The 27,826-nt window shown below is 48.0% G+C and overlaps 1 protein-coding gene across 1 annotated transcript; it reads left to right on the top strand.

The window, feature by feature from the left end:
- The first annotated feature begins 1,013 nt into the window (after positions 1-1,013).
- Positions 1,014-27,393, top strand: Dctn6 (dynactin subunit 6). The gene is made up of 7 exons (XM_075986507.1): positions 1,014-1,086; positions 7,568-7,632; positions 21,253-21,358; positions 22,774-22,862; positions 24,240-24,287; positions 25,222-25,364; positions 26,956-27,393. Exons 1-7 carry the CDS (start codon positions 1,061-1,063, stop codon positions 27,052-27,054), a joined length of 576 nt encoding a protein of 191 aa, XP_075842622.1. The 5' UTR covers positions 1,014-1,060; the 3' UTR covers positions 27,055-27,393.
- The last annotated feature ends 433 nt before the right edge of the window (positions 27,394-27,826 follow it).

Here is a 27,826-nt window from a genome sequence, read left to right as displayed (position 1 = left end):
ACAAATTTTCCCAGGTAATCTGGGTGGGCCTGATTCAATCAACTGAAGCTCTTCTGGGCAGCCCCAATGTTTGGAGTTGGGGGGAACCTCAATTTTGGTGAGCAACTTAGACATCCAAATGTAAAGTCCCAGCTTGATGTACAGGTTTTGATCTTGCACAGCAGGTCCCGAAGAAACCAACTCCTTGCAAAACTGTCATGATTCATATCTTCTGCTGACTGTTTCTCAGAATGAATCCTGACTATGTCATCTGGGACTTGAAGAATTAGAACAGTAGTTCTTGACCTGTGGGTTACAACCCCTTTGGGTGGTCGAATGACAGGGGTCGCCTAAAGACCATTGGAAAACACAGATACTTACCTTATGATTCCTAACAGTAGCAAAATTACAGGTATGAAGTAGCAACGAAAATAATTATATGGTTGGGGGTCACCACGACATGAGGAACTGTATTAAAGGGTCCTAGCGTTAGGAAGGTTGAGGACCACTGAACTAGAAGATGCCACTGGTGGGGGACTAGCAGTAGTTAGGAGGTGGAGAGTTAGCTAGGTGTCTTGACCGTGTCTCAGAAAAAAGAGCCAAATACACACACACACACACACACACACACACACACACACACACACACACACACACACACACACGGAATGCAAGGTTTAAAAATTGGATGTGATGTTCAAAAGAAATTATGACGAGAAAAGCCCTGGCTAAGGCGTGAGGAGGAGGCTCGGGAACGGGAATCTAGACACTAAAGGTGGAGCGAGCTAACGATAAGGGACAGGGCATCCGGGGTTAGATCAGACTTGGAGTAAACACTGCCAAGTGAAGAACGACTTCCCGGGAGAAAAGCCCGCAGGAGCTGCGGGTGGATTTCATCTGCTGGAGTGCAACACAAGCCAAGCACACTCGGGCCGAAAGCAAACCATCCGCGGGGCGCAAGCGCGAGCCGGTCTCTCAGGCCCCGCCCACCAGCCAAGCCAGGCTCTGCAATCGGATGTAGAGATCATCGCTCTAGCCAGGCAACAGGGTCGATCTCGGCTCATCCTGAGTTCCGGGTCTGATGATGGCGGAGAAAACTCAAAAGAGGTGCGTGTGCTGCTCGGCCGGCTGGAGCCTGCTCTCGCTCTCCGAAAGGGCGGAACCTGTTTCTGGTCTCACTTAGGGGGAGTGAGGGGGATTGAGACGGTGTTTAGGTGGATGCTTCCAGAATCCTACACTTGGCGATCGCAGGGGGCGGGGGCGGAGAGGGTTTGTTCCTGGACCCCCCACACTCACACACATAACACACACACCAACAAACAGACCCCCCCACACAACACACACACACACACACACACCAACAAACAGACCCCCACACAACACACAGTCCACCCTAGCACGCCTGTGCAGACTCTCTGTGCGACCGAGACGCCGCCCAGCGGTGGCGGCTCCATCGGCCCTGCCTCTTATCGGGAAGAGGGAAGGGCCTGGAAGATGTCACTGGCACAATCACCCTCTCTCTACCCTGCAACTGAGAGCCCGGGTCTGGGAGCTATGGCCGCTTCTCTTAGGGTCTTCCCTGATGGGGCTGTCTGTCTTTGGGCAGAGACTGCGTGGATGGCTGAGAAGCATAGAGAACCATTTGCAACAGCAGCGGTGTTGAGCACCCTCTGTGTCAGACATTTTTGTAATTTTCTAACTCTTCCCCCCCCCTCTTTTGAGATAGTTTGCAGTATATAGCCCTGGCTTTTTTTAATTCTCTATGTATACCAGGCAGGCCTTGAACTCACAGGGATTCATTTGCCTCTGCCTCTTTTTTGCTGTGACGTCTTGAGCCATTAGGCCTAGATTCATTTCTTTCTTTGTTTGTTTTTAAAGTTATGTGTGTGTGCATGGGAATACAGGTGTCCCTAAGGCCAGAAGAGGGCAAGGGCTCCCCCTGGAGCTGGAGTTACAGGAGGTTGTGAGCTGTCTCCCGTGGATGCTGAGAGCCGAACTCTGGTCCTCTGGAAGAGCAGCAGTTGCTCTTAACTCCTGAGCCATCTCTCCAGCTCTTGTGCTGACTTAACAAAACCTGTGTTTGCTGGGCGATGGTAGCGCACACCTTTAATCCCAGCACTCGGGAGGCAGAGGCAGGCGGATCTCTGTGAGTTCAAGACCAGCCTGGTCTACAGAGCTAGTTCCAGGACAGGCTCCAAAGCCACAGAGAAACCCTGTCTCGAAAAACCAAAAAAAAAAAAAAAAAAACAAAAAAAACCTGTGTTGCACCCAGTGCTGTAAACTAAACTCTATAAGTTTTTCTTCTATTTGTGCCGGCTACCTGTCACCTTTTTCATGAGCTGAAGAGAAACAGATCAGCTCTGAGTGTCACTTGCACTACAGTATACACTCACACAGCCTTCAGAGAGTGGGGCTGTTTTGTCGTTTGCTAGGTCTGAGCCCCACCTTCCAGCTGCCTGCTTCCCACTGTGTCCCACCACAAGGTGCAGCGGACCCGTGGGGAGACATTGGTAACAGTGTTTACTACTAAATGCAGTTGATCTAGTAATAAATGTATTAATAATTAATGTTCTGCCTCCCTGAGAAGTGTGTTGATGGACATGAACAATACTTGGGGTTTCTCTTTAGGGCATTAAGCAGGACGTACTTTGGAATCTCTTCTACCCTTAGCTGCTCATAACGCTTCCTTTGTGAGTGGGAGTGAGCATTATTATTTATTTGAAGGAGGCGAGTTGTGACAGGAAGTTAGAGGTAAAATTGGAGCTTACGGAAGCTAGGCAAGGGGTCAAATAACCTTAATACCAACTCTCGGGAGGCAGGGGCAGGATCTCTGAGTTTGAAGCCAGCCTGGTCTACATAGCAAGTTCCAGGCCAATCAGGGCTTCATGGTGAAACTGGGTGGAGGGTTTACTATAATGAGTCTTTCTCTGTCCTGCCCTCCAGCTTCCAAACCATGAATGACATGGAGACTTATAATTATTAAAGCTGATAGCTTAGGCTTGTTTCTAACTGGCTCTTATAACTGAAATGAACCCATTTCTATTCATTTACTTCCTGCCTTGTACCTTTCCTTTGTAATGCCCATGTTACGAGTTCTGTCTCTGCTCATCTCCGCCTTCTTCCCAGTTTCCTCTCTGCCCTGAAAATCCTGCCTAGCTATTGGCCACACAGCTTTTTATTAAGCCGGTCCAAGTGACAAATCTTCACAGTGAGCAAGAAGATTATTCCACAACATGTTACAGGTTAGCTTATTTGAGCAGAGCTTTAAACTGTGCTGTGTTTTAACACCAAAACCACTTTAAACGAAAAAGCATCTAATATACGACACTTGAAAGTGATGAGCTGGGCTGGGCAGTGTGGTGGCCCACGCCTTTAATCCCGACACTCAGGAGGCAGAGGCAGGTGAATTTGCAGATCTGGGCTTGAGGCCAGCCTCGTCTACACAGTGAGTTTCCGTGCTGCCAGAGCTACACTAAGAGACCCTGTCTCAAAAAACAAACAATAACAACAAAAAACCCACAAACTAAGTAGTAAATAAATAACAGTGGGCCCGTCACAGAGAGCCATCCAGTTACCACAGGACTAAGATCTGCAGGTGCGGGGCTTCTGGGCAACTCTCGCCAACAGCAGAGAATACCCTTGAGAGAACAGTGATGCCCCAGGAATGGGTTTGCTTCCGGAAAGTTCTGGTATGCATTTCCGTTTGACCATCTTTAAAAATACTAGGGTTAATGGCCTGATTACTTTTTGCTACCTGGGAAGAGGGAGTCTTAGTTGAGGTACTGCTCAGATCAGGATGGTCGGCTCAGTGTCCTGATGGATGATTGGTATGGGAGGCTCCGTCCACTGGGGGGCAGTACCGCCTGCGTAAGCCAGGCCTGGGCTGTGTAAGAAACTAGCAAGAGAGCCAGAGAGCAGCCTCGCACCTGGACTCTGCTCACACCCCAGCCTGAATCCCTGCCCTGACTTCCTGGATGAACTGTGTCCAGGAAGTGTAAAGCAAACACACTCTTTCCTTCCCAGGATGCATTTGGTCATGGTCTTTCTCCCAGCAACAGAAAAGCGAGCTAGGACAGGTAGAACGCTTCTCAAGCCCGATAGGAAACTTACCTTCTGATGATTTCAGCACCTGCAGTGCTTCGACTGTTGGACTTACCAGGTCCTCACCTGGGAAGCATGAAACTCCGGGCCTAAGAGGGTTTCCAGGGTTAGTGGCTTACAGAAGTAAAAGTATTACCTCCGCCACTGGGAATAAGACAAAGAGGCATAGTCTCCTGACGCCTGTTTAATAGTGATCAGCCCCGGAAGCCAGAGCTAGGTCGTGGCAGAGTATCCAAAAGCACCAGCAAGTTCTGTAGAAATTGTCTTCAAATTAGACTAAAATTTAGTCTTTAGTCAGTTTGTACTATAGTTTTTATTATTTGGTAGGTAGCTTTAAAACTTGCATTTGTCGAGCTGGAGAGGTGGCTCAGTGGTTAAGAGTGTTGACTGTTCTTCCTGGGGTCCCGAGTTCGAGTCCCAGCAAGCACATGGTAGCTCACAACCATCTAAAATGAGATCTGGTGCCCTCTGCTGGCCAACCAGCCTATATGCAGGCAGAGCACTGTATACATAAAAAATAAATAAAAGATAAAACTTTTATTTCCTGTTGGAAATTAATAGAAATATTTGCTAATTTTACCTTTCTGACCTGTTGCTTTGCTGCCTATTAAACAGAATGCACACCACCACCACCTGTTTACAGAAACAATGGCACATTGCATCCTGCCAGCGTGCTTCTGCCTGCCTGTGCCTTTTTCCGCTTTCCCTCTTCCTTTTCTTTCTCTCTCTTCCCTCCCTCCCTCCCTCCATGACTCCCTTCCTGTCTCCCCTCTTTTCTTTCGCTGCGTAGCTCAGGCTGGCCCATGAATTTACGATCAATCCTCCTGTCTTGTTCTCCCCACTGCTGGGATTATGTGCATGTCCTACCGTGTCCAAACCTTCATATGAGGAATTGCTCTTTTTGACCACTGCTTATTAGTCCATATCATAACTTCTTAGCCAGCCCCTTCTGATGGACATCTCGGGGGCAGGGTTAGGTTCTTGTTTAGACACAGCGCCTATCTTAAATTCAAAGAAAAGATCCAAAGCTGTTTTCTTAAGCATGTGAGTTTGGCCTACAGGACTATGTGTGGATTGAGAAGCCTGTAATATATGAAGCCCTGTAAACATTGATTTTCCAATTTTTCTATGAATTTTTAAAATCTTTTTCTTAACTACAGAGTCAGCATATCTTCATTAAAGAATTTTTATTATTATTTTTTGGTAGTTTGACCCCATCCCCTGTAGGCCCCTGTGTTTGAATGCTTGGTCCCCAGTTGGTCATGCACTTAGGAAGGTTTGGGGGGCGTGACCTTGTGGGAGGATTTTTTTTAACTCTTTAGGGACCCACCACCCAGCTCCCAAATAAATACAGGGAGACTTATTCTTACCTATGAATGCCCAGCCTTAGAAACAAAATTGACTTGTTTCTAGCCAGCTTTTCTAACTTAAGTTATCCCATTTCTCTTTAACTACGTTTTGCCTCTGGGCTTTTTACCTCTCTTTGTTCTGTGTATCTTTCTTTCCTTCTTACTCAGTGGTTGGCTGTGTGTCTGTCTGTCCTTGGTGTCCTCCTCTCCTTGTCTCGCTCCTCCCTCTCCCCTAGATTTCTCCTCTTATTTATTCTCTCTGCCCACCAGCCCCATCTATGTCTCGCCCCTGCCCAGCTATTGATCGTTCAGCTCATTATTAGGTCAGTCTGGAGTTTTAGGCAGGTAAAGTAACACAGCTCTACAGAGTTAAACAAATGCAACATAAAAGAATGCAGCACATCTTTGCATCATGAAAGAAATGTTCTGCAGCATAAACAGATGTAACACACCTTAAACCAATCTTCCACAACAACTGGACGGCTTTGAGAGTTCAAAGGTTCTTGACATTTCTTGACACTGAGTGCTTGCATGTGTTCAATCTGTCTGTCTCTGTGTGTACCGAAGGTGCACACTTGGTTCAGGGTGTGATGTCTCAGCTTCTAGTTTTGCTGCCACTTGCTGCCTGCCCCCCCCCCCACTGTGATGGACTCCTTCGTTTCTTTTTTTTCTTTTCTTTTGTTTTTTTGCTTTTAAAGACAGGGTTTCTCTGTGTAACCCTGACAGTCCTGGAACTCACTCTGTAGACCAGGCAGGCCTCGAATTCAGAGATTAAAGTGCTGGGATTAAAAGGGTGCACCAGCCCTGCCCAGCAGATTTATTTATTTTTATGTTATGTGTATTGGTGTTTTGTCTGTATGTGTTTTGCCCTGGGATTGGAGTTACAGACAGTTGCGAGCTGCCATGTGGGTGCTGGGAATTGAATACAGGTCCTCTAGAGGAGCAGCCTGTACTCTTAACCACTGAACCATCTCTTCAGCCCCCACCCCCATCCTATGATGAACTCTTTTTTTTAAATATTTATTTATTTATTTGTTTACTTATTTATTTATTATGTATACAATATTCTGTCTATATGCCTGAAGGCCAGAAGAGGGCACCAGACCTCATTACAGATGGCTGTGAGCCACCATGTGGTTGCTGGGAATTGAACTCAGGACCTTTGGAAGAGCAGGCAATACTCTTAACCACTGAGCCATCCATGATGAACTCTTATCCCTCTAGAATCTTAAGCCAAAACAAATTTTTTCTACCAATAATTTCTCTGGTCAAGGTGTTTCTACAACAGAAAAGTAATCGTACATATATGTGTAGTAATCGGAGTGGCGGGGCTGCGTCTCCAGCACCCCGGCCGCCCGCACGGCTAGCTTTACCCAAAATAATTACACAGACACTGTATTCTTTTAAACACTGCTTGGCCCATTTCTATCTAGCCTCTTCTAGGCTAATTCTCACATATTAATTTAGCCCATTTCTAATCATCTGTGTGTAGCACCCCAAGGTGCGCTTACCGGGAAGATTCTAGCCTACGTCCATCCTGGGTCGGAGCTGAATCGCGTCTGCCCAGGAGCCGGGAGCATGGAGTCTCTCTGAGGCATCTGCTCCCGAGAGGAGAGCTGTCGAGTCTGAGCTCACTTCCTCTTCCTCCCAGCATTCTGTTCTGTTTACTCCACCCACCTATGTTCTAAGCTATGAGCCCAAGCAGTTTGTTTATTACTTAGCCAATGAAATCAACAGATTAATATATGACACTCCCACATCACATATGTACATACATTTATCTATTTATTGGGGTTGTTTACATGTTTGGGGCTACACACATGCAATCGTGTGCATGTGGTGCTCAGAGGACAACTTATGGTGAGTTGGTTTTCTCCTGTCACCATGTGGGACCTAGGGATTGAACTCAGGTTATCAGGCTTGGCGGTAAGTTCCTTAATTAGCTCCTTACCCCACGAGCCATCTTGTCGGCCCCAGCACACTTTCCATAACAATACGTTTTGAAATTTAATGTTCCAAGAATTGGACCCGGGTCACCAGGCTGGCTCAGCCGTGCTTCTTCAGTGGCGCCGTCTCACCAGCCCGCGACAGTTACACCTTACTGAGGAAGGGTGTCACCTCTCTCTCTCTCCCTGCAGTGTGAAGATTGCTCCAGGAGCCGTTGTGTGTGTGGAAAGTGAAATCAGAGGAGATGTGACCATAGGTAAGAATTATTCGTGTTGATTCTCTAGACATGATGCTGTGAGGGTGATGCTTTAGTGCTCCATGCCGTGTGATCAATCGACTTTAGTGCTCCATGCCGTGTGATTGACTTTAGTGCTCCATGCCGTGTGATCGACTTTAGTGCTCCATGCTGTGTGATCGATTGACTTTAGTGCTCCATGCCGTGTGATCAATCGACTTTAGTGCTCCCTGCCGTGTGACCGATGGACTTTAGTGCTCCATGCCGTGTGATTGACTTTAGTGCTCCATGCTGTGTGATTGACTTTAGTGCTCCATGCCGTGTGATCGACTTTAGTGCTCCATGCTGTGTGATCGATTGACTTTAGTGCTCCATGCCGTGTGATCAATCGACTTTTGTGCTCCATGCCGTGTGATCAATCGACTTTAGTGCTCCATGCCGTGTGATCGACTTTAGTGCTCCATGCTGTGTGATCAATCGACTCTAGTGCTCCATGCCGTGTGATTGACTCTAGTGCTCCATGCTGTGTGATCAATCGACTCTAGTGCTCCATGCCGTGTGATTGACTCTAGTGCTCCATGCCGTGTGATTGACTCTAGTGCTCCATGCCGTGTGATTGACTCTAGTGCTCCATGCCGTGTGATTGACTTTAGTGCTCCATGCTGTGTGATTGACTCTAGTGCTCCATGCCGTGTGATTGACTCTAGTGCTCCATGCCGTGTGATCAATCGACTTTAGTGCTCCATGCTGTGTGATTGACTTTAGTGCTCCATGCTGTGTGATCAATCGACTCTAGTGCTCCATGCTGTGTGATTGACTCTAGTGCTCCATGCCGTGTGATCAATCGACTTTAGTGCTCCATGCCGTGTGATTGACTCTAGTGCTCCATGCCGTGTGATCGACTCTAGTGCTCCATGCCGTGTGATTGACTCTAGTGCTCCATGCCGTGTGATCAATCGACTTTAGTGCTCCATGCCGTGTGATTGACTCTAGTGCTCCATGCTGTGTGATTGACTTTAGTGCTCCATGCCGTGTGATTGACTCTAGTGCTCCATGCCGTGTGATTGACTCTAGTGCTCCATGCCGTGTGATCGACTTTAGTGCTCCATGCCGTGTGATCGACTTTAGTGCTCCATGCCATGTGATCAATCGACTTTAGTGCTCCATGCCGTGTGATTGACTCTAGTGCTCCATGCTGTGTGATTGACTTTAGTGCTCCATGCCGTGTGATTGACTCTAGTGCTCTATGCTGTGTGATTGACTTTAGTGCTCCATGCCGTGTGATTGACTCTAGTGCTCCATGCCGTGTGATTGACTTTAGTGCTCCATGCCGTGTGATTGACTCTAGTGCTCCATGCCGTGTGATTGACTCTAGTGCTCCATGCTGTGTGATTGACTCTAGTGCTCCATGCCGTGTGATTGACTCTAGTGCTCCATACCGTGTGATTGACTCTAGTGCTCCATGCTGTGTGATCGGCTTTAGTGCTCCATGCCGTGTGATCGACATTAGTGCTCCATGCCGTGTGATTGACTCTAGTGCTCCATGCTGTGTGATCGGCTTTAGTGCTCCATGGCGTGTGATTGACTCTAGTGCTCCATGCCGTGTGATTGACTCTAGTGCTCCATGCCGTTTGATTGACTCTAGTGCTCCATACCGTGTGATTGACTCTAGTGCTCCATACCGTGTGATTGACTCTAGTGCTCCATGCTGTGTGATCGGCTTTAGTGCTCCATGCCGTGTGATTGACTCTAGTGCTCCATGCTGTGTGATCAGTCGACTCTAGTGCTCCATGCCGTGTGATCGACTTTAGTGCTCCATGCTGTGTGATCGACTTTAGTGCTCCATGCCATGTGATCAATCGACTTTAGTGCTCCATGCCGTGTGATTGACTCTAGTGCTCCATGCTGTGTGATTGACTTTAGTGCTCCATGCCGTGTGATTGACTCTAGTGCTCCATGCCGTGTGATCGACTTTAGTGCTCCATGCCGTGTGATCGACTTTAGTGCTCCATGCCATGTGATCAATCGACTTTAGTGCTCCATGCCGTGTGATCAATCGACTTTTTGCTCCATGCCGTGTGATCAATCGACTTTAGTGCTCCATGCCGTGTGACCGACTTTAGTGCTCCATGCTGTGTGACCGACTTTAGTGCTCCATGCTGTGTGACCGACTTTAGTGCTCCATGCCGTGTGATCAATCGACTTTTTGCTCCATGCCGTGTGATCAATCGACTTTAGTGCTCCATGCCGTGTGACCGACTTTAGTGCTCCATGCCGTGTGACCGACTTTATTGCTCCATGCCGTGTGACCGACTTTAGTGCTCCATGCTGTGTGATTAATCGACTCTAGTGCTCCATGCTGTGTGATTAACTTTAGTGCTCCATGCCGTGTGATTGACTCTAGTGCTCCATGCTGTGTGATCGACTTTAGTGCTCCATGCCGTGTGACTTACTCTAGTGTTCCATGCCGTGTGATTTACTCTAGTGCTCCATGCCGTGTGATTGACTCTAGTGCTCCATACCGTGTGATTGACTCTAGTGCTCCATGCTGTGTGATCGGCTTTAGTGCTCCATGCCGTGTGATTGACTCTAGTGCTCCATGCCGTGTTATTGACTCTAGTGCTCCATACCGTGTGATTGACTCTAGTGCTCCATGCTGTGTGATTGACTCTAGTGCTCCATGCTGTGTGATTGACTCTAGTGCTCCATGCCGTGTGATCGACTTTAGTGCTCCATGCCGTGTGATCGACTTTAGTGCTCCATGCTGTGTGATCAGTCGACTTTAGTGCTCCATGCCGTGTGATTGACTTTAGTGCTCCATGCTGTGTGATTGACTCTAGTGCTCCATGCCGTGTGATTGACTCTAGTGCTCCATGCCGTGTGATCAATCGACTTTAGTGCTCCATGCTGTGTGATTGACTCTAGTGCTCCATGCCGTGTGATTGACTCTAGTGCTCCATGCTGTGTGATTAGTCGACTTTAGTGCTCCATGCCGTGTGATTGACTTTAGTGCTCCATGCTGTGTGATTGACTTTAGTGCTCCATACTGTGTGATCAATCGACTTTAGTGCTCCATGCCGTGTGATTGACTTTAGTGCTCCATGCTGTGTGATTGACTCTAGTGCTCCATGCCGTGTGATTGACTCTAGTGCTCCATGCTGTGTGATTAACTCTAGTGCTCCATGCTGTGTGATTGACTCTAGTGCTCCATGCTGTGTGATTGACTTTAGTGCTCCATGCCGTGTGATTGACTCTAGTGCTCCATGCCGTTGATCGACTTTAGTGCTCCATGCCGTGTGATCGACTTTAGTGCTCCATGCCATGTGATCAATCGACTTTAGTGCTCCATGCCGTGTGATCAATCGACTTTTTGCTCCATGCTGTGTGATCAATCGACTTTAGTGCTCCATGCTGTGTGATTAACTCTAGTGCTCCATGCTGTGTGACCGACTTTAGTGCTCCATGCCGTGTGACCGACTTTAGTGCTCCATGCTGTGTGACCGACTTTAGTGCTCCATGCCATGTGATCAATCGACTCTAGTGCTCCATGCTGTGTGATTGACTTTAGTGCTCCATGCCGTGTGATTGACTCTAGTGCTCCATGCCGTGTGATCGACTTTAGTGCTCCATGCCGTGTGACTTACTCTAGTGTTCCATGCCGTGTGATTGACTCTAGTGCTCCATGCCGTGTGATTGACTCTAGTGCTCCATACCGTGTGATTGACTCTAGTGCTCCATGCTGTGTGATCGGCTTTAGTGCTCCATGCCGTGTGATCGACTCTAGTGCTCCATGCCGTGTGATTGACTCTAGTGCTCCATGCCGTGTGATTGACTCTAGTGCTCCATGCTGTGTGATTGACTCTAGTGCTCCATGCTGTGTGATTGACTCTAGTGCTCCATACCGTGTGATTGACTCTATTGCTCCATGCTGTGTGATCGGCTTTAGTGCTCCATGCCGTGTGATCAACTTTAGTGCTCCATGCCGTGTAATTGACTCTAGTGCTCCATGCTGTGTGATCAGTCGACTTTAGTGCTCCATGCCGTGTGATTGACTTTAGTGCTCCATGCTGTGTGATTGACTCTAGTGCTCCATGCCGTGTGATTGGCTCTAGTGCTCCATGCCGTGTGATCAATCGACTTTAGTGCTCCATGCTGTGTGATTGACTCTAGTGCTCCATGCCGTGTGATTGACTCTAGTGCTCCATGCTGTGTGATCAGTCGACTTTAGTGCTCCATGCCGTGTGATTGACTTTAGTGCTCCATGCTGTGTGATTGACTCTAGTGCTCCATGCTGTGTGATCAATCGACTTTAGTGCTCCATTACGTGTGATCGACTTTAGTGCTCCATGCTGTGTGATTGACTCTAGTGCTCCATGCCGTGTGATTGACTCTAGTGCTCCATGCTGTGTGATTAACTCTAGTGCTCCATGCTGTGTGATTGACTCTAGTGCTCCATGCTGTGTGATTGACTTTAGTGCTCCATGCCGTGTGATCGACTCTAGTGCTCCATGCCGTGTCATTGACTCTAGTGCTCCATGCCGTGTGATTGACTTTAGTGCTCCATGCCGTGTGATCAATCGACTTTAGTGCTCCATGCCGTGTGATCAATCGACTTTAGTGCTCCATGCCGTGTGATCGACTTTAGTGCTCCATGCCATGTGATCAATCGACTTTAGTGCTCCATGCCGTGTGATTGACTCTAGTGCTCCATGCTGTGTGATTGACTTTAGTGCTCCATGCCGTGTGATTGACTCTAGTGCTCCATGCCGTGTGATCGACTTTAGTGCTCCATGCCGTGTGATCGACTTTAGTGCTCGATGCCATGTGATCAATCGACTTTAGTGCTCCATGCCGTGTGATCAATCGACTTTTTGCTCCATGCCGTGTGATCAATCGACTTTAGTGCTCCATGCCGTGTGACCGACTTTAGTGCTCCATGCTGTGTGACCGACTTTAGTGCTCCATGCTGTGTGACCGACTTTAGTGCTCCATGCCGTGTGATCAATCGACTTTTTGCTCCATGCCGTGTGATCAATAGACTTTAGTGCTCCATGCCGTGTTACCGACTTTAGTGCTCCATGCTGTGTGACCGACTTTAGTGCTCCATGCCGTGTGACCGACTTTAGTGCTCCATGCTGTGTGACCGACTTTAGTGCTCCATGCTGTGTGATCAATCGACTCTAGTGCTCCATGCTGTGTGATTAACTTTAGTGCTCCATGCCGTGTGATTGACTCTAGTGCTCCATGCCGTGTGATCGACTTTAGTGCTCCATGCCGTGTGACTTACTCTAGTGTTCCATGCCGTGTGATTTACTCTAGTGCTCCATGCCGTGTGATTGACTCTAGTGCTCCATACCGTGTGATTGACTCTAGTGCTCCATGCTGTGTGATCGGCTTTAGTGCTCCATGCCGTGTGATTGACTCTAGTGCTCCATGCCGTGTTATTGACTCTAGTGCTCCATACCGTGTGATTGACTCTAGTGCTCCATGCTGTGTGATTGACTCTAGTGCTCCATGCTGTGTGATTGACTCTAGTGCTCCATGCCGTGTGATCGACTTTAGTGCTCCATGCCGTGTGATCGACTTTAGTGCTCCATGCTGTGTGATCAGTCGACTTTAGTGCTCCATGCCGTGTGATTGACTTTAGTGCTCCATGCTGTGTGATTGACTCTAGTGCTCCATGCCGTGTGATTGACTCTAGTGCTCCATGCCGTGTGATCAATCGACTTTAGTGCTCCATGCTGTGTGATTGACTCTAGTGCTCCATGCCGTGTGATTGACTCTAGTGCTCCATGCTGTGTGATTAGTCGACTTTAGTGCTCCATGCCGTGTGATTGACTTTAGTGCTCCATGTGTGTGATTGACTTTAGTGCTCCATACTGTGTGATCAATCGACTTTAGTGCTCCATGCCGTGTGATTGACTTTAGTGCTCCATGCTGTGTGATTGACTCTAGTGCTCCATGCCGTGTGATTGACTCTAGTGCTCCATGCTGTGTGATTAACTCTAGTGCTCCATGCTGTGTGATTGACTCTAGTGCTCCATGCTGTGTGATTGACTTTAGTGCTCCATGCCGTGTGATTGACTCTAGTGCTCCATGCCGTGTGATCGACTTTAGTGCTCCATGCCGTGTGATCGACTTTAGTGCTCCATGCCATGTGATCAATCGACTTTAGTGCTCCATGCCGTGTGATCAATCGACTTTTTGCTCCATGCTGTGTGATCAATCGACTTTAGTGCTCCATGCCGTGTGACCGACTTTAGTGCTCCATGCTGTGTGACCGACTTTAGTGCTCCATGCCGTGTGACCGACTTTAGTGCTCCATGCTGTGTGACCGACTTTAGTGCTCCATGCCATGTGATCAATCGACTCTAGTGCTCCATGCTGTGTGATTGACTTTAGTGCTCCATGCCGTGTGATTGACTCTAGTGCTCCATGCCGTGTGATCGACTTTAGTGCTCCATGCCGTGTGACTTACTCTAGTGTTCCATGCCGTGTGATTGACTCTAGTGCTCCATGCTGTGTGATTGACTCTAGTGCTCCATGCCGTGTGATTGACTCTAGTGCTCCATACCGTGTGATTGACTCTAGTGCTCCATGCTGTGTGATCGGCTTTAGTGCTCCATGCCGTGTGATCGACTCTAGTGCTCCATGCCGTGTGATTGACTCTAGTGCTCCATGCCGTGTGATTGACTCTAGTGCTCCATGCTGTGTGATTGACTCTAGGACTCCATGCTGTGTGATTGACTCTAGTGCTCCATACCGTGTGATTGACTCTATTGCTCCATGCTGTGTGATCGGCTTTAGTGCTCCATGCCGTGTGATCAACTTTAGTGCTCCATGCCGTGTGATTGACTCTAGTGCTCCATGCTGTGTGATCAGTCGACTTTAGTGCTCCATGCCGTGTGATTGACTTTAGTGCTCCATGCTGTGTGATTGACTCTAGTGCTCCATGCCGTGTGATTGACTCTAGTGCTCCATGCCGTGTGATCAATCGACTTTAGTGCTCCATGCTGTGTGATTGACTCTAGTGCTCCATGCCGTGTGATTGACTCTAGTGCTCCATGCTGTGTGATCAGTCGACTTTAGTGCTCCATGCCGTGTGATTGACTTTAGTGCTCCATGCTGTGTGATTGACTCTAGTGCTCCATGCTGTGTGATCAATCGACTTTAGTGCTCCATTACGTGTGATCGACTTTAGTGCTCCATGCTGTGTGATTGACTCTAGTGCTCCATGCCGTGTGATTGACTCTAGTGCTCCATGCTGTGTGATTAACTCTAGTGCTCCATGCTGTGTGATTGACTCTAGTGCTCCATGCTGTGTGATTGACTTTAGTGCTCCATGCCGTGTGATCGACTCTAGTGCTCCATGCCGTGTCATTGACTCTAGTGCTCCATGCCGTGTGATTGACTTTAGTGCTCCATGCCGTGTGATCAATCGACTTTAGTGCTCCATGCCGTGTGATCAATCGACTTTAGTGCTCCATGCCGTGTGATTGACTCTAGTGCTCCACCTTTACTTCCTGTCTTCCATGTCTGTTTCGCTGGAGCCTGCGATTTCTTTTACTTCTATTAAGTGTTTAGTACTTACAAAACGATACAATGTGATGGGGGCCACGTTAGAATTTCTGTGGGAAATACCAGTGAGTCAGTGTGGCTCAGACACTGCTTGATTTGAGAGAGAGCTGTTGTTTACCTGACATGTGCCAGCACTGCCTGCCCTGGATCGACAGCTGTGAGCCAAACAAAGAACTTGCCTGTGTGGGGCTTGTACTCTAACACCCTGGAGTCTGCAGACCCGGGACAGCCTGCCATTCCAGTGCTGGGGTTCCTCGGATGCATTCCTCAGCCTCCGTTTTTCAGGACAGGGTTTCTCTGTGTAGTCCTGGCTGTCCTGGAACTTGCTCTGTGGACCAGGCTGGCCTCAAACTCACAGAGATGTGTCTGCCTCTGCTCCTGAGTGCTGGGCTCAAAGCGTGTGCCACCACTGCCCAGCAAACAGTTCTGTTATTAAAGCAAGGGAAGGATGCAAGAGAGTGATGTCGTGATGTAGTTCTACAGTGTCGTCTCCCGCAGCTTATCTCATATTTGTTATATTTCTTTTTTGAAAGATTTTTATTATTTATTATTATGTACATACAGTGTTCTGCCTGCATATATGCCTGCAGGCCAGAAGAGGGCATCAGATCTCATTACAGATGGTTGTGAGCCACCATGTGGTTGCTGGGAATTGAACTCAGGACCTCTGGAAGAGCCGTCAGTGCTCTTAACCTCTGAGCCATCTCTCCAGCCCTGTTTTGAATGTTTCTTATCTTTCCTCCACCCTGTACTCAAACCTTGTGTTTTTGGTTGTGTATATAAATGAGGATGTTTTTCCCAGAGTTTGTGCTTAGATAACCATTTCTATCGTTACATTATCTCTAGTCTTCTGGCAGCTAGTCATTTTTTTGAAATAACACCTCTGATTCAAACCTTCCTGAGAGACGACACAGTTATAAAGTTTAATCAGAGCGGAGCTATCTGGCTCCAGCTCTCCCACCAGGTCTTGGTTTTCCTTTTCAAGCTTTTTGGTTTGTTTTTGCTCGGGTTGCTGGCTTAATTGATGTATCCTTCCTGCTGTGCTGTGGAGATGGCAGCTTGGGCACTTGATAGACTGCTTACAGACAGCTCAGGAGCAGTCCCAGAACTGTGTTCAGGTGATCCAGGCCGGCCGCTCCGTGCTGGACTGTCCTTTTTCACGTGTTGACGAGTTTAAAGAGGGCAGGTTTGTCTTTTGCCCTGTTTAATCAGACCTGCGGTTTTCTAGAGATTTAGTTATCTGTGTGGCTGTCAGGGTTCCCTACAGCACATTGTCTGGAAATGAGCAGGGAAGGGGGGGCTCTTATGCCAGAGGTAGAGAGAGAGGCTCTGGCTTACGGCTCTGAGGAAGCACACCCCCCTTGGAGGGTGCTTAGACCTAAGAGTCCTGCTAATTTTCATAGCTTCAAGCCTGGTTTTCATTAGACCTCTAAAATTATTTTTCTGTAAATCCTCCTGTGAGAGCTGACTAGCATGTGAGGAGAGTCCTGGACCGTGGGCTTGTGCCAGTGAACTCCCACTGTGGGCATGAGGGGGCCGACTGGGCACAGTGGGAAACTGTCCCCGGTGGAGCCAGCGCACTCAGACCCAAGCCTCCTTGCTGGAGTCTTTTTCAGTTCACAGAGCGGTTGTCACAGGGGTTGTTTAATTTTCAAAAGAAAGATGGTGGGTTTATTTTAAAAACCACTTATTGACATATGAGAGCGTACCCAGAGATGGCCGCCGCCGGTGGCAAAGGTGAAGAGCGCCCTTTACCAAATGAGGGAAAAGGAGATGTAGTGCAGGAATGTCTTCCTGGCCGTGCTCCGGAAGCCCGGCCAGCCGTTTAGAAAAATAATTCATCCGCCAGTTAAGGCAGCTCCGACTCCAGACACATTTGTCCAAACAAGGAGATAAGCCAAAGGGCCTTTCGGCACACTCAGTAGGAAAACACACAAGCTGCCCTGCCAGGAGCAGCGCCAAGAAGGTCCGCACCGGAGTTAGATGGGGAAAGGGATTCTGCGTGGTGACAGTTTAGTTTTTTGTTTGTTTGTTTGTCTTTTAAAACATTTTAACTTCAAGACCCGTAAACATGGCTCTAAATCAGACCCAGTCTAGGTAAAAGTTTTCGTGAACTGGAAAACCCAGAGAACAGCATACAGCCGGTTCTGCCCAAACTGCCTCCGCTCTGCAGCCGCCATCGTGAAACTGCAGACAGCTGTGCCTCCTTCCCGTTCTCCAGACCACACTCTTAGCTGTCACCTGTGCCAGCCACGCTCTGATCAGTTATCGCTGCCCCCGACATTTGTTTCATCGCTCAATTCAAAGCAAATTGGTTTACCTCAGGCTCTTCCAGCCCTGTGCCACAACCTGCAGTTGGGCCGTGACACCAGCTGGTGGCAGTAGTGTCAAAATCAACCGCCTAACCTAAGCTGTAACCGCGTTAGCTCCTCGGGAAAGTCCCAGAGTTTATAGCCAGGTGCTTTCCAGTTACCGGTTGTTAACTAATGATTAACAAATAATAATGGCGATGGTGGCGCACGCCTTTAATCCCAGCACTCAGGAGGCAGAGGCAGAGGCAGGTGGATCTCTGTGAGTTCGAGACCAGCCTGGTCTACAGAGCTAGTTCCAGGACAGGCTCCAAAGCCACAGAGAAACCCTGTCTGGAAAAAGCAATATATATATAATGATGATAATAAAACACCAGTTTAAACTGCTCTGACGCCAGACAGTGGTGGCCCATGCCTTTAATCTCAGCACTCGGGGAGGGGAGACAGAGGCAGGCAGATCTCTGAATTTAAGGTCAGCCTGGTCTTCACAGAGTGTTTCAGGCCAGCCAGGGCTACCCTGCTTCAAAAAAAAAAAACAAAAAAACAAAACTCATCCTGATTTGGTTTTGTTATATAATAGCTTCATTTTATTTTGCTTGTTTGGCTTTGGGTTTTTTTGAGACTGTCTCACGCAGTCTAGGCTGGCCTTGAACTTAGATCTTGCTCTCACCTAAGTGTCAGGATTACAGTGGTGCCACCATGCCAGGCTGTACTGTGTATGGGAGGGTGTCGAGTGTGTGTTTGAGTGCCGGGTACATCAGGACGACCTCAGGTGTCACAGGCACCCACCTTTCAAACACTGTAGAACCCGACCGAGCTCTCAGTTCTGTGTCGTGTGTTTTTTGAAAGAAAAAACAGTGCCATTTATTTCCAAAGGTATACATTGGAGGCGTGTTAAAAAGGAGAGAACACATGTCCCCGTCGGCCCCTCGTCTTCATAACCAGGAGGCCTGGCACCTCCGGCTGCTTAGCCAGCACTCACCAGAGCTCTCCTGAGCTAACAGCCGTTCCCATGATGCCTGCGTAAAGGAGAAAAGCAGGCCTAACTTAGCCATTTTGTTTATTCTTCAGAAGTTCTTAGCACTTGTGGCAAATGGTGGACTTCCCATTGTGAACGTTTGTTTGTTGGTGTGGGCAAGCATGTGGAGGTCAGACGACAGCCCCAGGAGTCATTGCAGCGTGTGGGCTTCAGGGACAGAATGCAGGTCACTAGCCTGGCGGCAGTGTCTTTACTTGGGCCACTGTGTCAGCCCCTGAATGCCACCTTAGGAACTGTAGGTCGGGACCTGTGATACCCCCTTTCAAACACTGTTTCTAGTATACAGCCGCATTTCCACCCAGTAGGTTGGTTGTTAAGGATCTCATCCTTTTGTAAACGTGAAAGTGGGCCCTCAGAGTGCAGGCTCATAGCGGGGGTGACGGAGCCCAGTGATGGAGCCTACTACAAGTTACAAAGAGCCTACAATAGACTGCGGCCCTATATTTTGAATATTTTGAAGCGAAATAGAAATCCATATTGAGGGAGCTATATCTCTCTATGGGCTTGTGCCACTAGACAATGTAGAACTTGTTATTTCGAAAGAATCCAGTATTTGTGATCACACTGTTGAACACCTGGAGACTGTACAAATCTGAGAGGCCATTGCTAGGAATGAGTCGGTGGGTGGTATTGTATTAACGGAATGTGAGATGTTTTGTAGCCGTGGAAAGAAGCATTTGAATACTTTCCTCCACGTTTATTTCTTTTTAAACTCGTTAGTGATTTTGTATGTACTGGTCTCAAGCGTATGTGCATGTATGTACATGTACAGATACACGTGAGGGAAAAAGGCACGTGGTCGACTTGGGAATCTTCCAGGAATCTCAGCAACCCCATCTTCTCTCCTGAATTGCAGGCTTTATTTGGGAATTTAGTAGTGAAGGTGTCACGGGACTATCAAGACTACTTATGCTATTTCTTACTTGTGCTGTGGGGCTCTGAGGCCTGCTTTGGACCCCCACCCTCTTTATCAATTCCCCTTAGTTCTTCGTCTTAGGAAAAAGATGAGGTGCGCTGAGGTCCCTTCCAGATCTCACCAGGAAGGCCTCCAGGAAGGTTTGGGAGCTGGTGCACTAAGTATTCCCAGTTTCCAAGAGAAGCACAAAGGGACAAAATAGTTTGTGTTCATTCTCTTTGTGTGTGTGTGTGTGTGTGTGAGAGAGAGAGAGAGAGAGAGAGAGAGAGAGAGAGACAGAGACAGAGACAGAGACAGAGGAAAGAGAGAGATTTGGTGCTGGGAACCTACCCAGGGCCTTGCCCTACCCACATTGCTCACCAGCTGAGCTGCACTCCTGGCCTGTCATATGTTAATTTTTGTTGCCCTGTGACATACAACATTGTGTCTTACCCTTTATAAGCCGATAGTAACTTTTTATCTAAAAGTTAACGGTTTATACCACAGAGCCCTGGGAAGTGTCACCTCTGCCCCCTTGATCCTTCTGTCCACCTTTCTTTCTGAGTGAGTTACTGTTTGTTTCCAAATAGAAATGGCCTCAGAGTATAGTCCAGCGCTCAGGAGGTTGGGCAGAGTCCAGGCCAGCCTGGGTTACAGAGTGGAGCCTGCCTTAAGAGACAAAACAAAACAGGGAAGAAAAACAGCTTCGATGCTGAGATAAGGGTGGGTGGGTGTGGGCCTGAAGTTAGAAATGCTTTCTTATCAGTGGTTTCTCCATTACCAGAGTACTAGGCCTGAGGGCAGGTGTGTATCTTGTGTGTGTGTGTGTGTGTGTGTGTGTGTATGCCTGTCTGTGTGTGTGTGTGTGTGTGTGTGTGTGTGTGTGTGTATGCGTGTATGCCTGTCTGTGTGTGTGTGTGTATGCCTGTCTGTCTGTGTGTGTGTATATGCGTGTATGCCTGTCTGTGTGTGTGTGTGTATGCATGTATGCCTGTGTGTGTGGTGTGTGTATGTGTGGGGGTGTGCGGGTGTGTCTGTGCCCACTCACTTCCACACAGTTCTCCAAGGGCACCCTACTTGTGCCCTTAGATTGAAACTGGAGTTGTCTCAGGTCTCCCGACCTCAGTGTGGCTGGCCCAGCACTCATCTCTAGCTCCTCCTCTTCTGTCTGGTCACAGCCTGCCGGCTTCCAGCAACACGCTTGTGCTCAGATAACACAGAGCAAGGCTGAAGATAACACAGACCGTGGACAGAATGTTGTTGTTGTTGCTGTTGAGATGGGGTTTCCCTGCGCACCCTTGCCTGTCCTGGAACTAGCCCTGTAGGCCAGGCTGGCCTCCAGCTCAGAGATCACAGGTGTGCACCACCAGTGGCCAGCCAGAGACAGATCTAAATCACGTGGTTAAAGATGGAAGTTCTGTGTTATAAGCAGGGCCTGGTCTGTCTGAAGAAAAGATGGGAATTAGTTTTAGCAGCACCATGAGCCACACTGTCTTCAGTGTCCCGGCATCTGGCCCTTCCCACAGTCCTGCTGGACTGCTGCCCTCGTCCCCCGTGTGTCCTGCAGAGGCCACCGAAGGCTGGAGGCTGGACTGCCTGACCCGCTGCATGTGCCCTTCCGCTTACTTTGGCTCTAGATCTGGCATTGCCCGCTGCTGATAACAGTCGGAGATGGCGCTGGTAAGGTACCTAGCATGGTGCCTGGCGCAGACTTAGAGAACGCTCCTCCCAGCAGCCTCACCCAGCTCCATCACCTCCCACCCTCCCCCTGGAAGCAGCGCCTACACCCACAATATCTTCTCACCTGCCCCCTTTCACAGGCCCTAGGACGGTGATCCACCCCAAAGCACGAATTATTGCGGAGGCCGGGCCCATAATTATCGGCGAAGGTAACCTAATAGAAGAGCAGGCCCTCATCATAAACGCGTGAGTAAGGCTCGCAGGTGCTCCCACCTGAGCGCCTGGGGGGGGGGTCGTTTTCCAACGTGGCTGCACGGGAGCCTCTTACAGCTTTAGTTCAGGAATGCACACCGTCAGAGCTAGAGGGGGTGGTTAAGGCTCTCTCAGCGAAGCACGTGAGGAACCCTGGAAAAAAAAACAAAACCCAGACCAGAAAAAAAAAAAAAACTGCCCAAGGTGAGAAACCAGAGCGGCCCGCCCTGGGTCTGGCAGTCTCCCAGCGTGACACTTTTTTTATCCATCAGCAAACCCGCAGTGGTTTCTTCCTGATCCATCCAGTATCCTCTGTTGTGCCTGCCGTGCTGAAGACGTTTTTGGTTGGCTCTCTTTTGATGTCCCTATGTGAATTTAACTCTTTTCCCATGTTCCACATGGGTGACACCCAGACTTACATTCACACAGTGTGGGATCCTTGTAGCGATTCGTAAACTTTCAAGATAAAAACGTGGTGTTAGACGATGTGTAATCTCTGTGAGCTGGGCTGCAGCACCCAGTCTGTTTTCAAGAGTGGGCATAAATTTTTCTAGATAAAATTTTGGCAAGAAATTCATGCTTTTACCTAATTTGTTGCCGCCATGTATGGAATTTGCGTGGGAAAATGTTTGGCTGTGATAAAAAGACTGATTTGTCTGACACTTACACAGGACATGGGGCGTTTCTTACGGTGTGAAGCCCTCCCCCCATATTAATACCCTTTATTTGGCGGTGAGTCTGCCGTCGGATAAAGGCGTTTCTTACGGTGTGAGGCCCTCCCCCCATATTAATACCCTTTATTTGGCGGCGAGTCTGCCGTCGGATAAAGGCGTTTCTTACGGTGTGAGGCCCTCCCCCCATATTAATACCCTTTATTTGGCGGTGAGTCTGCCGTCGGATAAAGGCGTTTCTTACGGTGTGAGGCCCTCCCCACATATTAATACCTTTTATTTGGCGGTGAGTCTGCCGTCGGATAAAGCCGTACTCCTACAGCAGAGTTTCTGTTCCACGTACTTCACTAAGTACCCATGTCACAAAGTCATTGCTTCATGTGGGGGACTGTTTCCATTTCACAGTTTAAATGGGGGGCACAGGGCTACTCTGTAGCCCTGGCTGTTCCGGAACTCGCTTTATACACCAGGCTGTTCTGGAGCTCACAGAGACCCACTTCCCCGTGCCTTCCAAGTGCTGGGATTAAAGGTGTAGCACCCTCTTCTGAGGTGGTTTTTCTGTCTGTGACGTCTTACATTTCTGTACTGTATACCTCAGAACCCAGCCTTCTAGATAAACACAGCTGTGGATTTGAAGTTTGATGCAGGTAAAATTGGGACAGTTGCTCCAGATTCTGAAAGGGTGGCAGCTATTTACTGTGTGACTGGTCTCTAATAATCTGTCTGTTCTTTTTACAGTCATCCAGATAATATCATCCCAGACACTGAAGACCCAGACCCCAAGCCGATGATCATTGGCACCAACAATGTGTTTGAAGTTGGCTGTCGTATCCTTTGCTGTAATCTGCCACACGTCATTCCAGATGATTCTGTTGATCAGATCCCTCCCCACGTGGAAACTGACGTAATTATCTATCACACACTAAAATAAGTATAGACTAGGCCAGCAAGACTTTAAACAGCATACCCATTTGTGGTATGTTAAGAAATTCTCTCGGGGCGGAGAGATGGCTTAAGAGCATTGACTCCTCTTCCAGAGGACCTGGGTTCAATTCCCAGCACCCCCTTGGTAGCTCACAACTGTCTGTAACTCCAGTTCTAGGGAACCTGACACCCTCACACAGATAGTACATGCAGGCAAAACACCAGTTCACATAAAATAAAAATAAATCATTAAAAATTTTAAAAAAGAATTCTTTCCTTGGAAAGGGGCGAGTGAGGGGGACAGAATGGTGGAGATGGATCTGTCTTTCTGGGATGGGGCTGTGTGTAGGACACACGGCTACCATGTGCTTCATCCCTGTTACCACAGGAAACACGTCCCTCAGGAAGGTAAATTTTTTTTTTTTTTTTTTTTTTTGGTTTTTCGAGACAGGGTTTCTCTGTGGCTTTGGAGCCTGTCCTGGAACTAGCTCTGTAGACCAGGCTGGTCTCGAACTCACAGAGATCCGCCTGCCTCTGCCTCCCAAGTGCTGGGATTAAAGGCGTGCGCCACCATCGCCCGGCAGGAAGGTAAATATTGACCCTGACACGCACACGCTCGCGCACACGCACGGATTTAACACTTTGATTTTTTTTTTTTTTTTTTTTTTGGTTTTTCAAGACAGGGTTTCTCTGTGGCTTTGGAGCCTGTCCTGGAACTAGCTCTGTAGACCAGGCTGGTCTCGAACTCACAGAGATCCGCTTGCCTCTGCCTCCCGAGTGCTAGGATTAAAGGTGTGCGCCACCACCGCCCGGCGGATTTAACACTTTGAAAGTCATTGACAAGGACTGCTCGTTAAACACCGAGAAGCTAATACTAGCTCCTGTCTGAAGTAAGAGCTGGCACACTGGCTCAGCGGGTCAGAACACTTGCCCCCAAGCCCGACCACCTGAGTTTAGTCCCCGGTTCCACAAAGTGAGGGAGAGAACTGACTCCCTCAGTTTGACCCTGATCTAAACGCATAGACCTGGCACCAGGCACAAATACTCACATATATGCAGTAAATAAGTAAATGTAATCAAATATTTAAGGCTTATGGGTCATTTCTTTATACCTGGGGATATTTGTGTTTGGGAATCACTGCTGTGCTGTAGATTGGCCCTAAGCAGAGAATTCTGGCAAGACTGAGTCTGTGCAGCCTTCCTCACGCCTCTGTCCTCAGTACACTGTGAGGACATTCTGCATTCATGGGAAAAGGTGTTTACTTAATTCAGGCTCACAGATTCCCAAGCCATGAAAATGGGAGACAATAATGTCATTGAATCAAAAGGTAAGCTGTGTCCTGAGTTTTATTGTCAGAATAATTGCCGCCTTTCTCTTTGCTGTGTCCGGGGAAACGACCTAAGTACAAGCAAGGTGGAACGCTTGGGTCGGAGCAGTCACTGGCACTTTAATTCTTTGCCTCAAAGGACCCTAACCTAGTTACGTGGTCATCTGATAACGTGGTTATAACTGCATTAAGTTGAAAGGCCAGCTGTGTACGCTGGATTAAGGTTCCACAGAAAGACCCGAGATGGGCTTTTGCTAAAGGTGTTGGCTGTGCTGTAGTTGATGAGCATTCTTGCAGAATAAAGAGACAAATGGCAGTTTTGCCAGGAATTGCCTTCTTTAATTTCAGACCTGCTTTACTCTAGCCAGTCAGAGACAAGCGGCATTTACTTACCAAAATTAGAGCCAGGCAGGGGATTATGTGAGGTCCCCCACCCTGGTGGGAACCAGCTCCCACAGCTCGCCCCGAGGCTCAGAGAGAACACTGCCTCAGCTTTCTTGACCCTGACTGACAGGAACGAGAATGCCGCTTCTCGGAAATAGCGAAAGTGCCCTTAACATTCACCTGCTCAGCCGTTCTAGTTTCCACCATCGACTGTGGCCGCCGTTGGCCGTTCTGCTGTATTTCTGAGGGTCAGACATGTGCTCAGCACTGTATGCTCATCGCCTGTCTATCCTTAAAGGAGCAGAGAAGGAGGGTAGACTCCCTGCTCCAGGATCTACACTGACGTACCCAGCACCCCACAGCCTGCGGGCAGGGACTCTAATAAACCCACCTGCCCTCACACCCTGCCTGCTTCTGTGCTGTCTGCCTTCTCCGTACCTAGGCATTGCCTTTCAGTTTCTTCCTACGACCTGTTTGTGGGAAAGAGTAAACAGTGAGAAATGTCAGAACTCACTTGCTGTCTTAAGCTGTAATTCCATCTTCATCACAGCGTACGTGGGCAGAAACGTAATCTTGACCAGTGGTTGCATCATCGGGGCCTGCTGCAATCTAAACACTTTCGAAGTCATCCCTGAGAACACGGTGATCTACGGTGCAGACTGCCTGCGAAGGGTGCAGACGGAGCGGCCACAGGTACTAGGACCTCTTGCTGATGAAGGAGTTCATCCAGGGCCACTAACTTTCCCAGAGTCCGTGTGATTGCCTCAGTGGGCACCAGATGATCAGGGGTTGGGGGCGGGACTCAGCGGTTTGATTAACACGCAAGGCCCTGGGCTCCATTCCCAAAGGCAAATGAATAAAACATTAGAGAAACAGTCCCCAAATTTGGATTTATTTGCAATTCAATCAGGATCTTTAGATTAACATCAAATGTATAGAAAGTATGTGTGGGGGGGAGGATCGGGAATTGTTATTCTGATGCACCACTGACCCTCACACCAAAATATTAATTCACGGATAATCACTTCCAAAATACAAATCTTCAAGATGAGGAATGACCCTACAATGGCAGGCTGGGTTCCCAAGTTATTTTATGAAAGTACCGTGACTAGATCATAAACACAGCTTATGAATAAAGGAAGTATGTTTAGATATTTCCCAGGCATACAAGAAATCCTCCCCTCCTAATAACCCAGATCGAGAGTAATGCTAGACTAGGAGATGAAAGGCTTAGTCCTTTGGGCGTCCCGTAGGCACAGACGTGCAGGCTGCAATTGTAAACCCGTTTCTTGGCATGCTCAGTATAGATTTCTTGAGCTTCCCTTTCCTCCCCCCAAAGAAAATATTTTCAAGACATTTGATACTTGACCTTTCTTAACCATATTTTTAATCATAAATTAAAACCAGTTCTTTCTAGATGATTCCACTTTTCCATTCTCAGAGTTTCATATAGCCCCTGCCAGTCTGGAACTTACTGCCAAGGATGACCTTGAACTTCTGTCCTTCTGACTCCAACTCCCTAGGGCTGGGGTTACTGGCATGCACCACTGTGCCTGATTTATGCAGTGCTGAGAAGCAAACCGAGGGTTTTTACATGCTAAGCGTCGAGCTACTGACTTCCTCACCCCCGTGGGTCACTCTTCCTTTGTAGTCTTGGCATTATTATTAGTACTACTACTACTATTATTATTATTATTATTATTATTAGCTGGTATTCCATAGGCTAAAGGGGAAATTAAGTTTTTTTAATTATCTTTTTGTGTAATAGCAAAAGTGACTAAAGGAGGAGAGATAAAGCTAGAATTGGAGGAATTAGTGACAAGAACGGGAGCATCAGAAGTCTAGTCGTAGGTGTGGTCTCCGGAGTGTCACCAGTAGTAACATAATGACCGTTTATCAGGACGGGTTCCTCAGACTCTGACCCGGTCTCTAAGGTGGAACCCCTGCTTTTCCCGCACGTGAGCTGACAGTCGGAAGATGGCCAGTGCTGTCCATGCAGAGAGCTCAGCTGAGGGCATCACAGGCTGTGTGGGAAGCGCTCTTAATGTTTAGTAGCCAAATAAAAATGTAGAGACAGAAATTCGAAAAGGTGTTCCTGTATGTTTTTATATGGTAAAGTCTTGGGCTGTATGTCTTAAGACATGACCATTAGAGATTTAAGACAGCAAATGGGCGGGTGAAGAAAAGCCAGTCAATGAAATCATGTTGAACCCCACAACTCATAGCATTTCTACCTGGTGGTGTGTACTGTGCCTCTGCCATCTTCACCCTCTCCTCTTTTCAGCCCCAGACACTGCAGCTGGACTTCTTGATGAAAATCCTGCCCAATTACCACCACCTAAAGAAGACAATGAAGGGAGGCTCAACTCCAGTTAAGAATTAAGAAGTGGTCCAGATGGCGATCCTTCTCTGCTGGCTTTTGAAAAGACCCAGTACTTTACATCCTGGTGACTTTATGTTGGACACTTGAGTTAAGGAGAGAGGTCGGCCCCATTGTAACTTATGTGGACTGCATTGTTTATCTAATTTATGTGGACTGTATTGTTTCCCTATCCTTGTTCTGGTCATTTATAGACTCGGTTTTTCTTTTGTGATACAAATATTAGCCATGCATTTATTCTGTAAAAGACTACCCATGATGACATGTCATGTTATGTGTTTATATTCTAATGTAACCATAATAACTAAATAAAGGTTTAGCTACTTGCATTAATCTTCCAAATTGCTGCCTCAATTTTTATTTATTTTATTTTATTATTATTATTATTTTTTTTTGGTTTTTCGAGACAGGGTTTCTCTGTAGCTTTGGTGCCGGTCCCGGAACTAGCTCTTGTAGACCAGGCTGGCCTCGAACTCACAGAGATCCGCCTGCCTCTGCCTCCCGAGTGCTGGGATTAAAGGCGTGTGCCACCACCGCCCGGCCTCAATTTTTATTATTAATATTTATGATACATCAAAGCTGAGGTTCTTTCCTTTACGTCTTGTATATTTATAACTGTTTAGAAAATGGAGGTGAGGGACTGGAGAGATGGCTCAGTGATTAAGAGCACTGGCTGCTCTTCCAGAGGACCTGGGTTTGATTCCCAGCACCCATATGGTGGCTCACAACCATCTGTAACTCCAGGTCCAGGGCATCTGATAGCCTCTTCTGACCT

Source organism: Microtus pennsylvanicus, chromosome 9 (genome assembly GCF_037038515.1).
Source record: "Microtus pennsylvanicus isolate mMicPen1 chromosome 9, mMicPen1.hap1, whole genome shotgun sequence".
In the NCBI taxonomy this organism is placed as follows: Eukaryota; Metazoa; Chordata; class Mammalia; order Rodentia; family Cricetidae; genus Microtus; species Microtus pennsylvanicus.
The sequence above is the reverse complement of the archived record's forward strand: the minus strand, read 5'-3'. Positions and strand labels throughout refer to the sequence as shown.

Coding starts and splice junctions, on each gene's coding strand:
- Dctn6 (XM_075986507.1), top strand. CDS start 1,061: ATGATGGCGGAGAAAACTCAAAAGAG. Junction 7,633..21,252: donor CAGAGGAGATGTGACCATAG/GTAAGAATTATT, acceptor CCCCTTTCACAG/GCCCTAGGACGGTGATCCAC. Junction 24,288..25,221: donor TAATGTCATTGAATCAAAAG/GTAAGCTGTGTC, acceptor TCTTCATCACAG/CGTACGTGGGCAGAAACGTA.